The following is a 13,907-nucleotide window of genomic DNA, read 5'->3' on the forward strand; positions in this document are numbered from 1 at the left end:
AATATTTAGGACTAAGTGTGCATTTTGGAAACACATGCCAACATCCTCTAGACAGATTTGAAACAGAAATTATTAATGTGGTACATTGCCTATTACTATTTTTGACAAAGACTATGGTTAATTGATAGTGCAAAAATGCATAGATCCTAAGGGCCTTTTCTGTTTATTCCAGAGTTTTTTTGACAGATGTTCATTGACCCGAGACCCACAGAATTATACTACTGAGTTGAAAAGGCAAAAGCATTTTAGGGAAGGTCCCATTGAAACTTTTGAATTAAGGACCACGAAATTTATTGGACTTTGTTCGCTGCAATGTTCTTTCAGGGATGTGGAATTCCTATAGCTCGACGCCCAGGACATATTGTTTGGGGTAAAGGGCAAGAAGTTTTGATATGCATTTTGTCCTTGGGACAAGTAGGCCCAACCCCCTGCAGCACAACTCCTTTGGCTGTCAGTTTGCAGTACCACATTATGAATCAGGGAAGGGCAATGTCTGCAGTTCAGGTAATATGTTTGCCCATATGTTAATGCTGTTCAAACTTGTATTTATGCTTCATTAATTGAAATCCTTTATTATTAGGGTGAGTGCTCTAAGTAAATGTTGTAAGCTCCGACTGCACTAGTGACAGTGGTTCCAGTATAAAAATGTGTACACACGTTTTCAAAGTTTAGCAATATGAGGCTATGTATAATGCTCTAAGAATGCTCTCTGATTTGATGCAAATATCTGCAGAAGCTTGGAAGCAAGATCGATGATTATTTGCTTTCAAAATAAAAGCAGGAAAAAAAACAGTTTGCTAAACTAATGTAAAATTTCAGGTACCATTTCTGTGCAGCTTCATTTAGTAACATATGTTGATGCATGCTAGTATTTCCCAAAAATATTCATAATGAAAAATCAGTGTAACCAGTTTTACTAAGATTATGGGAAACAAAAATAAACAAGCATTGGCAAAACCAGTAGATCTGAAATCGGTGGTCAGCTTTAGTTTTGTCAATGTGTGGTTTTTGTGCATGGTTTTTGTAAAACCTTATTGGTGTGGGAGCTGCCGGGCCCACACCATTATAGCAAACATTGACAAAAGCAAAAATTGTTTTTGGTCTCAAAAAGCACACACTGCCACAGCAGTTACTGGCACTGAACAAAACTACTTTGTGTGCAGATATGCTCCTTGTGAAAAAGCAGAATGCGGTCACTCACAGTGAAGTCAGCCGATATAGAGAGAGAGACATCATTTTAATAAACACAAAAGGTCATGGTCAATGCCAGCCCAAATTAGGGGCCCAATTATTAAAGTATGTCTCAAAAGTGCACCCATGTATATGTCCTTGCATTAAGTGCAGCTAAACAGCTTCCGTAAATTCCCAAGAATTCCCAGAAGTAGGACAAGAAATAGTGCTCCTAGAAAATATTGTGAACTGCATTTTAGCATGAGCAAATCTACATGTGTAGATTTGCTTATGCGAAAATCTGAGTGTTTGCAAGTTCACTTTTCCTCCAACCACTTTTTTCCCCAACTCTGGAAGAAGGTTTACATCTGCCATTGTCAGGCGTAACTTTCCAACATTTCTCAGTCTGGGAAAAGATTAGAGAAGAATTGTTGAAAACCCTTAAAACATGCAAGTTAGTAGGTTTGCACAGACTCAAAAGGGCAATCTAACCCTGGAACTATTGCTTACCACTACGTATACCCCCATATGTAGATCTGCAGAAACACTACTATGGTATGAGCCCTGGCATAGTCAGACAGGCTATATCAGAGCTCTTATATGAGATTGCTGCCATAATTTGAAGCTGCACTACATGGCACCAAAGGGGCAAGTGGATTTTGTTAGAGGACAAGTAGATTTATGAAGCAATCTGACCCATGGACAGGTAGATATTTTATTAAATTCTACACCCCTGTCTTTACAGAAAGGCTCTTGGGCACAGCCTCTCAATTCTGTGTTTAAAACAAATGATTAATCTACACAGGTTAGATACAAACATCATAACTGTGTAAATGACCCGCACAAACCGGTTGCATAATTTTCCAAATTCCTACAGCATAACTCCCCAGCTCCTCGTGCTAACCTATTGCTGCTGGGGACGCAGGTTATTGGGGGAGAGGCGGTAATCTATGGGGTTAAATAATGTTTTTAGTGAGTGTGGAGATGCCTGCCCAGAAAAAGACTACAACCCTGTCTAGGCCAAGAAACACGAACAGTTACAACAGCTATGAGGCAGAAGATCTGAAGGTCTGTACAACCGTGACGTCTGCTCATTTAACGAGAAAGACTTCTGCTTAGGTTCAGAAATTAAGCTATTGAAATATCAATAGATTTTTATTTTACAACAGGAATTTGTTTTTTGGGTTGTTGTCTATAGAGACCTTGCAAAAATGTGGCAATATCTTGCATGTATTTTAATGCTGAAATGTATTAAATGCCTGTACTAAGGATTAAGCAACAATATCACTACATCAGGTTCTAACCATACTTTATGTCCTCTTGCCAGATTATGATGAATCTAAAACGGACAATCTGCACCTTGTTTTACATACCATGCGCTCTCCTACAGAGAGGACTCTCTTCCACCCTCTAAAAAGTCTGAACATCATACATATACCCAATCTCTAGGTTAGAGAAAAGCCAGCTTATTGATGCATACATCACTATAGCCCAAAACACCATATAGGCTCACAATCAGCACATTATTAGTTCATAAATCACTTAACCAACATATGTCTGATGGCCTTTAAGAAGTCTCAAAGGAGCTCTTGTTGGAAGAAATTCATCATTCACTATCATTTTCGGCCACACCATTAAATGGAATACTCAAACAGCACACATTAGACTGTAGACTTGCATCTTGATGCACACGATACAGCAATTTCCTAATAATTAGTAAAATGTAGATGAAACAAGCACTATGATCTCCACACTAACAGGCTTTGTAAAGATAGTCATTTAAATAGATCATAAACAAAGAAACCTCCTGCATAGAACAGGGATTCAAAGTTACTGACCTAGACTATGATGTATAGAAAGAGAACAATTTTCCCTAGGCCAATGGACATGTGACAATCCACACCAGAAAAAAACAAACATTTGCAATGCAATAGGTATCGCATTTGCGAGAGATTAAGCTATTGGCATTGTAAATGACAATGCCTTTATTTATAGGTTTTGATAATTAACACAAATAAAATGCATTGTCATGTAAAATGTTAATAGTTCAAACTGTTGTTATTGGGAGACCTATTCAAAGAAGCAGCCGCGATTGTCCCGGGCTGCTTAGAAAGTGAAAGCATGCATGGCGCGCTGAATGTTGCAGGAAAGCATGTCGTGCCTGCAGTAGGAGAAACTATTTAAAGAAAATAGTGCTTACAGACTAAAAAAGACTCGCTGTGTAACAACCGAAGTAAAAGGGCCAGTACTTATGGGAGGTTACGAATGAAGACATGGTGGTACTAACAAGCCGATTAACAAATCAGAAGCCAGCATTTACGAAGGACAAGGACACAAGCCAATGACCATGGGAGGAGAGTGGGTGTGGCTTTTATCCTATAGTCCAATACAGCATGTCTCGCAGAGCAGCGCATGCGCTGCTCAGGCTCGACCTAAAAAAAGAAAAAAACAGTTGTCCTTTGGCACGCCCATCACACACAAAAAAACTCTACAAAGATCTCCCAAGATTAACACAATTTACCTTCACACTAACCTAGACAAACCACTTATGAACTAAGCAATGAATACAAACTCTACAACTCCCTCACAATTCAGAACCAACTATCATCAGACACAATAGATTGATGACCTTCACAGTCTATTACAAAAGGTAAACCCGTGAGCATGCACTAGTTTCTGCCATGGAAATCTTCGCTTGGTGGACCAGGTGGGAATTCCAATTCGGTTTCTGAAGAGTTATCCACCGCACTGGCATTTTCTAGGTCCAAAGAGTGCTGCTTCTATTTAATGCGGCGGTGGTAAGTTGCCTGCCTCCCCCTCAACATGGAGGGCATTATGCAGCACTTGGATTTCATCTTAGAAAGAGCCAAACAGGGTCTCCAGCCTCAGGTAGTATACCGTGGAAGCAACTGGGAGTTGGTTTTAGCAATGGATTTTTGCAAATTGGTCATTCTAAAGGACATGATCAGCCTGATGTGGGCCACAAGTGGCTCCAGGGTGGAGACGGGGGTCAGGATTGGGTCTGGCACAGAGGTCGGTGGAGTTAATAGTACAGACACAGAAAGGACTGGTGTGGACCTTGGTGCCAGGGCACAAGTCTGGACTGGCGTCAGCGGGGAAAGCAAACAGGTCTGACATGGGGGCCTGTCAGTGCCAGAGCGAAAGGAACTGCCCTGCAGAAGTGCACTAGGTGTTCCCTGCAGCTTTGAAAAGATGGAGGCCCGAAAAGCTTTTCAGAGGGAGCCAGTGGCATCTTGAAAACATCCAGCATGAACTCCTTGAAGGTCTTTATCTGGCGAGGGGTAGACAAAGGCTAGGACATTCGGGCGAGTTTTGGAATGGCCACAGACTCAGTGGATGATAGAAAAGAATGGTCCTTAGAGTGAAGGCTGTGTTGCTTGTCACATGAATTGGAGTGTCGAAATAGGGACAAGTCCAAATTGACCTTCTTGAGCTTGTGTTGTACTTTAAACTTTGACTTGCCGGAACACTTTGAGCGAGATGGGGATTTGTTATGACAACGCCAGAAAGTTTGAGGAATAAAAACTTCCTATATTTCTCCTTCTAAACTTAAAAATAAAAAAATAAAAATATTAAACATAAAAATAAATATGGACCTCTCTTTCTAAAGACACTCCTCAACATAACAATATTTGAAATTATACAGAGCTCCCTTTTACTTTACCCTTTTTCCTTTCGTGAAATCTTACACGATACAAAAGCCATTTTCCTCCCCTTTATTTAATCATTCCATGTTTGGAGTTGGATCATTTCTCTTACATAACTACTCTGAATCTCAGCTAATATTGTTTTCCACCATTCAGTGTAATTCCAATGTTAAAATCACCAACAAAATTATAGGTTTGACGTGAACGGATAAAGGTATTAAAAATGCCACAAGATACATTGCAGACAATCAGTTTATGTGGCTTAGTGTTGTGAAAGGCCACATCCCAAAGGTGGGGGCGAAGGTCCTGGTGAACGCCATGTACAACCTCAACCAGTTCATCCCGTGGAATGTAGTGAAGATCCAGGCATTAACCTGTCCGGTACCAGAGTGGGTTTCTGGGGAAGAAGGGACTTGCAATATTGCTATTTAGCTTCAGTCTGAGTATTTCTTCGACCGCCACACCACTCTTCAAGCCCACATGTAAGGAAAGGTATGACACCCTGTTGGCATGAGAAGTTATCAGTCACAACTACACAATCAAGAAAACTTCTTGAGACAGGTCATAGGGCTGAAAGAAACAAAATAAGTAATATGCAACAACATTGCTGAGTAACATGAATACAGAATAAGTGGTAAGCTTTATAGAGGCTAGCACTGCCACTATGGCATTAACAGGTATTAATCCATAGAACATTGAGGATTAAAGAGCATCCTTTTGTGATTGCTTTCGGAAAAGATGGCTTTGTGCCTGTCCCAGGATAATGGGAGAGAAAAAGGACAGTTTTTAAAATGCGAGAAAATAGCACCAGATGTATAAGGAGCTACCTACCATCTGGAAACCTAGTAAAGGTCAGTACTAGTGCCACAGAAACCAAACCCCAAACAAGCATTGGCAAAGCTAATTGGGTTTCACGTATGCGAAGTGTATTGACTTTGGCATGGCTTAAGATAAAAGAAAATGAGGAGCGCTATGACGAAGCAGGCACTATCCCTGTCATGGCACTTTGTTTTCTTCTTTGGGCCATGTTGTACAGTGGCTCGGCTGCTCTGCAATATGTAGAACATTGACAAGGTCAATAGAATTTGCATAGAGATATCAAAAAAGAAACTTCACTCAATTCCAGCCTCTGTGTCACTGTGAATTATAGACACCCTGTAAAGTAGAACACAGACTTTTTGTCCCACAGTTCATTTACAAGTGGCAAGTTATGAACTTCATAGTTAGATTATGAAATAAAGAATCTGTGCAGAGGTAATTAAGTGGCAGAAGCACAGTGGCTCCAAACCATTTTATCAACTAAAACCGCAATTTCCGTGTTGTAGAATTTCAATTGTAGCTTTTAAGTTCATTCATAAGCATGAGACGTAAAAAAAAAAGTAGGTATGAAACAATGTATGGTGTAGCATACGAAAAATAGATTGTGTGTATGAGTATGTCATTTTAAGATGTGTGCCCATAAATTACATTGGTGTTAACCTCGTCTATGCGTCGGACGCCCGGGAGCTTCCCCAGCTCCCGAGGCTTTATTTTAGGTTTCCCTGAAATGACGATCCGCGTGCACGTCGCGCTGATGTAATATCAGTGAAACCAAAACTGAAATCAGCCTAGAGGCTCATTTCAGTTTCGCTTTCTACGTGCTCAGGAGGCTCTCTCAGCCCCCTGAGCACATTGAAAGTCAGGAGGGGTATCGTTGGAAAGGGGAGAATCTCCCCTTTCCAATGGGACCCCTCACTAGCAGATCCCCAAGCAGGGATCCACCCACTAGGCACCAGGGAGGGGTGAGCGGCCCCCTTGGGCAAGTGCCTTTGCTCCCCCCAAATAATTTAGGAGAATCCAGTCTTTCTGCCCCCCCTTCTCCCTGCCCGGGAGGCATAAGCCTGAAAGCACACTAGATATCAGGGATTTTTATGGGCAATTTTAATTAGGGGTGGGGGCTGCCCAAAACGTGCATGCCAATGGCACCCGAAAAACTTAGACTTTTGGGACAGATGGGGGCAATAGCCCACTAGAAGCCAGGGTTTTTCCCCTTTGAATTTAAGAGTGGGGGCTGGCCAAGATGGGCATGCCAATGCCCGCCCCTCAAAATTCCAGTCTTTATCCCCAATCTGCCTCCCGGGGGGCGTAGAAAGCCATAACAGGGATTTTTTAGATCTCGCCTGAGCCAGCGCATGCGCTGCCCTGGCGAGACATTTAGTAGCTGGGTTTTAGGAGTGCTACCCACAGGGTTTTGCCGGCCATCAGCAGCAAGCGCGCGCGACATGCACAGCTGCCATCTGGCTTTCTGTAATGGCTCATTAAGCCGTACAGCGCGCGCGTGAATCCCCTCCCTTCTCCCACTCCCTCCTCGTCAGACTCATTTTCCCTTTCACTTTCACGGCCATTACTTGTTAGGTCTCGCCTGACCCAGCGCATGCACTGGTCTGGCGTGACTTATTGAGAGGGCTCCAAAAAGTGCTACTAGGCCAGCCTGGAGCCATACTTTCACTTTCACCGCCACTTTGCATAGCCAATAGGTCTCGCTTTTGGGATCTTACAAGTATTTAGTTATGCAACTGATGCATGACTAAACACTTATAAGGTCCCAAAAGCGAGACCTATTGGCTATGCTAATGCTTGTTTTTTATTTACTTTTAGTGCGCGCTCCTGGGCTTGTTCTTATTTAGTTTGCGTTTTTCCAGTAGGTTTAGGTCTATAAAAAATAGTCGCGACGGTAAGTTTTCCACATCTTGTTACAAAAATACACAATCGCGGCTGGTTGCTTGTTGGGCTAGATTGTATGCACTTTTAGTTAAGTTTCTTGCGCTTCTTTTGCACTTCAACCCGAATGTCTCCAAGCTCTGCAAATGTTGGTGGTCATGCGAAAGTTGCTGTTTTGACAACATGGAAGCGACGCTATTTGCAACAATGCCGGCCTCAGTAGACTGGCCCAGGTCGTCCTTAAGCCACAAACACACACAGAACTTACTTATGGGATTAAAAAGGTAGTTAGTTTAGTGATCGTGATCTTCTAAACCACTGGTCGTTGTTCTCTTGGTACTGTCATTGTCAGCGATGGCAGCGGCAATGGGGTTGGCAAGCTGCAGTGGCCTCCTGAAGAGTTCCTGGCGCATATTTATTTACAAATCAAGCACTGATTCCATACGTTCAGATATGTTGTACACCTGGGTAACACGGTGGTCCCAATAGCATGCTTCTTCACGTTGACTCGTCCCACGCAGCGCAGTTCTGCAACCCAACTTCAAAAACTAGGATTACACTATTTCAGATTGCCCACAACCATTAGATATACTTAAATAATCCATACATTCGTGCCTCTCCGACGCTGACCCTGCACAGCGTTAGTTCAGCGAACAAGACCCGCCACCCAAACTAGAAACAGACGGAACACCACACCCAGAAGCCTCCGACCCCAGCGTGCGATAAAGGCAGTGCTACAAGGCAAAGTATGGCAGGCTGTACCCAGCTTAACACCAGCTGCACGCCGCCGACTTGCACACATGCTCACTCTGTGCCAACCCCAATATGTTTTTTTTTTAAATTCATTTTACTTAGAACCAACATCTAGATCAGAAACGTTTCACAAAGCAGCGCTAATGATGCATAGAGCCATAGGTAGGGTCTAACAGTTTGCCTGTGAGCCTACGGCACGTTTCGGTTTACCTTACTTCCCCCTCCATTCCCTCTTCACACCTCTTTTCTTTGCTGAGTCCGCCTCCCATATACTATAGTTTTGGTTAAACAATAATACCCATTTCTCCTTTCCCTTTCATTTGGTGTCCTTCCTATGCTCTTCTTAATTCTTCCTAATTGCACAGCCTCTCTCCTTCATGGCCTCTTCAAAGTACTTCCTCTCGGTTTCCCTAAATGACAGATTTTCTCTCTGATCTATCCTCTTCGTTTCCCTTCATTGCTGTACTTCTCTTTGTTTCTGGTGTGTACTGTTGAACTCTTTACTTTTTCTATCTGTATGAATTTAGCTATCCTTCTTTCCTCCTGTTTTGTGTCTCTATGCACTCCATCTCGTCGCCCTCCCTTTCCAGTTGTTGTGCCCCTCCACCCCTCTCAATTTTCTTTGTGCATCTATCCTGATGTGTGCAATCCCGCACTTGACACTTTTCTTCTTTTTTAAGGCTTATCCATGGGAACCTGTGGGTTGTATAGTGAGTTTAGTAGTGTCAACGGTGGAACTGACTGTTCCAGCTCATGGCCCACGATTCTGGACTACAATAGTGAACCAAGAATCCCATAGCTTAAGTGACTAGCCCTATAGTCAATGATTCAGGAATTACTCCTGTGAGGGGATTTGAATGTTGGCATCAACCACAGAGGGCATTGCCTTGAAATCTTTACTGTGCGAATGAATAATAAACCAGTTACAATGGTGCAATACTTGCTGTTCTAGCTCTTATGATTCCCAATATCACCAAAAACACTGTCTCCTTAGCATAATGAAAATAAATTGACATTTCCACCTTTCAATTGAAAGGGGACTTTGTTAATCTGTGGGCCAAGCTACACAATGCGTCCGAGTCACTCTGGTCTATCATTCCTGCTCAGCTCTTAGACTACAAGTCTTATGGCACAAGCTCTGCAATGGTTTACTGAGAAGAGTCAATCAGCAGGTTCCACAGTCAAGAGTTCCAGAGTGACTGGAGGTTGCAGACATTCTGCAGCCAGGACAGCACTGGCCTTCCAAAAATCCTTAGAATTTTGCAGTGAGTTATAAAGCAGCAGGAAAGACCTCTGTTGCAGAGGTGCGATCAGGGAGCTACACCTCAAGTAACTATTTTAACAAGCATTGGCATAGCCAATAGGTCTCGCTTTTGGGACCGTATAAGTATTTAGTTATGCAGCACAATATCCTTGGTGCAACAACATCAACTGTTGCATGGCTAAACACTTATAAGGTCCCAATTGCGAGACCTATTGGCTATGCCAATGCCTGTTTTCACTGCAATTAGGGGTGGGGACTGCCCAAGATGGGAATGCCAATGCCCCCACCCACCGCAAAATTAGTCTTTCTAGTGTGTGGATGGCGCTTGGCTGGCAGTGTACGCGGATGGCGCTTGGCTGGTGGTGTGTGTGGATGGTTGTGTGTGTGTACTGACTCTTGGCTGGTGGTGTGGCTTGCTTGGATCCCCAGCGTTTTCTTATCCAGAATCCTCAGCAAACCTCAAATTCACTTACAAAGTCACATTTTCCTCACATTTCTGTGTGGGTAAGTTGTAGGATCACCGCGCAGGCACAAATTTCCTACTACCCAGCGTTCCCCTTGGTCTCCCGAGAAAAATGATACCTCACTTGTGTTGGTGCCCAAAGTAGCGTCAGCCGAAAAGCGTATAAACCAACTGCCCTTTTAGACCAGCTTTGGGCCCCTCTCAATTTATACACGTTTGCCCCTTCCATGTCATAGGCACTTGGCCCCTCCACACAAGTAAGGTATCATTTTTATCGGGAGACTGAGGGGAATACTGGGTAGTAGGAAATATGTGCCGTGCGACGATCCCACAATTTTCCCACACAAATATTGAATGAAAATTTTACTTTTTAGCTAAATTTGAGGTTTGCAGAGAGTTTTTGAAGTAATATGTTGGAGGATCAAGATAAGCCACACCTCCCAGGATTCCCACTGGTGTCTAGTTTTCAGAAATGTCTGGATTTTTTAGGCTCCCCTAGATGTTTGAGAACCCGGGACCAAAAACACAGGTGCCCACCTATCACAAAACTACCTGGCTTTTTAAGAGGGGTCACCTGCGTTTTTGGTCCCTGGCTCAGCGGCCATCTAGGGAAACCTACCAGACCACACATATCTGAAATCTAGACAACCGGGGGAGTCCAGGGAGGTATGGCTTGCGTGGACCCCCCCCCCCCAACATTTTCCTACCAGAATCCCCTGCAAACCTCAAATTTAGCTGGAAAAAAAAATACTTCTCGAATTTGTGTGTGGGAAAGTTGTGGGGTCACCGGGCCAACACAAATTTCCTGCCACCCAGCGTTCCCCCAGGTCTCCTGATAAATATGGTACCTCACTTGTGTGGGTGGCCCAAGTACTCTCGACAGGCAAGGGCTTAAAACATATTGAGGGGACACCAAAACTACCAATCACAAAGCGAAATGCTTTTGCAAGGGAGGGGGGGGGTCACCTGGGTTTTTGGCCTCTGGCTCAGCGGCCATCTAGGGAAACCTACCAAACCCGCACATTTCTGAAAACTAGACACCTTGGGGAGTCCAGGGAGGTACGGCTTGCGTGGACACCCCCCCCCCCCCCCCCCCCCATCCCTCCAATGTTTTCCTGCTCGGAATCCCATGCAAACATCACATTTTGATAATAAAAAAAACAAACACATTTTCCACATATTTTTAGGTGGAATCAAAGCGCCGGCACACATGGCCTACCCATTTTCCCCCCCAAAACAATATTTTGCTGTATTTTGCCTAATTTCTGGATCTCCTCCAGGGAAATCAACAAACCCTGGTTACCTTTAAAATCCCCATGATGTTGGAGGAAAAGGATGCAAATTTGGCGTGGATACCTTATGTGGTCAAAAAGTTACAAGGGCCTAAGCGCGAACTACCCAAAATAGCCAAAAAAAAGTGTTTTCCTAGCAGCTAAAGGGTTAATAAGTGTTTGTGTGTAATGTATACACACATACGTAAACACACACACATACAGCATTTCCATATATTTAGGTACAAAATATGTTTGTTGTGTTTGTTTAATGTTAAACTGCAGGATCTGTCATATTCTTATTTATGGAAATGCAAGCTGTCCCACCTTTCCCCGGCCCGAGTGAGGCACATGCAGTCCCAAGATGCACTGGCGTTCGCTGCAACTTTCTTGCCAAGCTCTTGTGGTGTCTTCTCCCCGGTCCAATCAAAGGCGAGGTGCGAAGGTTTGTTTCATGTGCTTTCTTGGAAGTATTTGTAAAGTGGGTGTCTAGTCCCAAAAGGAGCATTGCAATATAAAGACTACTGTGCAGCGTGGAAACACCTGATCAGCTATTTTGCTGCTACCTCACGAAAACATAAAACTTACATCAGCCACGCAAATGAAACCCACATTAAAAAAACTCTTACTCGACAAGCACATTAAAACATGCATGCACAACGAGCTTGAATGAGGTTGGGTGAAAGCAAATAACTGTGCGGAAGGAATGCGAAGGAAGACAATCCAAAACACGTGCATGCTTATGGAGTGCTAGAACATAAAATTATAATTAACTAGAGAAGCATGCAGCCAGTGCAAGGACACTGGCGCATCCAGACGGAGACTGTACTTGGTCAAAGCTCCAGGGAAGAGCAGAGGAAAGTGAAGCCTGATGACGAGACCCTAATGCTGCTGACCAGTGTGAAGCAAGAAAATTAGAGTGACCGCGAAGCCTACGAAGATTAGGCTATCCCAGCCTCTGCATTCATTAAAAGAAATATCACAAAGTGAATTTATGGATCTAGCCAAAGCAAGCAGGCCTTCTGGCTGCCATTCTGACCCTTGTCCACCGCATACATTCAAGAATATTCTTTTATCTACTTCTGCTGCCACACCAGTAAGAAGAATCATCAATAATTCTTTAACTACGGGACTCTTTCCAGAAGACTTAAAAAATGCATATGTATGCCCATTATTAAAGGAAACCAACCCACATGAACCAACAACTACCAACCAATTTCAAATGGACCTTTCCTCTGCAAATTGATAGAAAGAGCAGCTTTCGCCCAGATGTCAATTCAGTAAAGATAACTCCATACTTTCAGACTACCAGACTGGATTCTACCCAGGAAGAGGAACAGAATCTGCCCTCAACACTATATGGGATGACCTTAAAAACACAACAGACCAGAACGGGGTTGCTGCACTACTTTTCTTGGACCTCCCAGCTGCATTCGACAACTGGCAATGACACTAACACAAAGACTTTACAAAGCGGACAGAGGGGATTGCTCTCGACTGGAACATTTCCTAACTTCAACACAGAACAAATGTCATTAATTCTCCCCCTTTCTCATTCAATTCATTCTTCATAAAAGCAGGGGTCTCTCAAGGGTCTACCATCGCACCCATGCTTTTCAACATGTACATAAATTCCTTACAAGTAATGATCAATAAATTTCAGCTCACATGCAATAACTATGCAGATGTCACACAAATACTCCTTAAACTGTAAAGCCCCAAAGACATTGGAAACTCAAATCTTCAGTTGCCTCAGAGCCTTTGATCAGTGGATGACATGGAGCCATCTGAAATTGAATGCTTCCACAACGGAAATACTCACATGTGGCGACTGGAAAAATTATGACCCACTGCGTCTGGCAGGACGATCTGGGACCACCTTCTAAAGTATCTAAGGAAGTAAGAAACCTTGGAATTACCCTTGGAATTACCATGGACTCCAAGTTATATCAATGAATGCCCAAGTGGACAAATTAGCAAGATCAAGCTTTATTACCATGAAAATCTGCAACTTATCTTCCTCTACCTGACATTTCCACACAAGGTCCAGGCTACTATCACTGTTGTACGGTCTACACTTGATTACGTCAATGGCCTCTAACACGGATAATCTTAATCAACTATGCAAAGACTACAATGGATTCAGAACTTAGCGGCCAGAATACTCCTATATGTAAAGCCCACATCTCTCCTACCTTGACCCTGCATTGGTTACCGTTTGCCAGAAGATCCACCTTCAAGCTGCTTTGTATGGAACAGGACCGGTTTTCATCAGGAATAAAATCAAATACACCCAAAGAAACCTCCGCTCAAGACTGGCACCTCGTCTCAAAACCCCACCATACAAGAAAAAGACCACAGGTGGTACATCTTTCTCTGTTCAGGCAGCCAAACAATGGAATTCATTACCCCCAAACCGAATGTCCAAGGATAACTTATCTTATCTTCAGAAGACTACTCAAGAGTTGGCTCTTCCCTACATAATCAGACACTAATGTACAGCATATCCCTCTGTATGCAAATATTTATAGTTTGATTATATGTATGTATATAGATATGTGTATTTCTTTGAACAAATATGTATAACTAAGGTTTTTAAAATATATAGATATTCTTTA

At 43.1% G+C, this 13,907-nt stretch overlaps 1 protein-coding gene across 8 annotated transcripts in view; it reads right to left on the minus strand.

Moving 5' to 3' along the window:
* Nucleotides 1–13,907, minus strand: part of PRDM2 (PR/SET domain 2) — a 348,925-nt gene that overhangs the window by 102,827 nt on the left and 232,191 nt on the right. For 5 of the 8 annotated variants that reach the window (XM_085608678.1, XM_085608681.1, XM_085608685.1 and 2 more), the window contains one exon: nt 13,112–13,180. The exons of the other annotated variants lie outside the window; for them this stretch is intronic. In XM_085608678.1, coding sequence (XP_085464804.1) covers nt 13,112–13,180 — 69 coding nt within the window. The remainder of the gene's footprint in view (nt 1–13,111; nt 13,181–13,907) is intronic. 8 annotated transcript variants of the gene reach the window in all.

Source organism: Triturus cristatus, chromosome 1_2, assembly GCF_964204655.1.
Source record: "Triturus cristatus chromosome 1_2, aTriCri1.1, whole genome shotgun sequence".
NCBI classification, from domain to species: domain Eukaryota; kingdom Metazoa; phylum Chordata; class Amphibia; order Caudata; family Salamandridae; genus Triturus; species Triturus cristatus.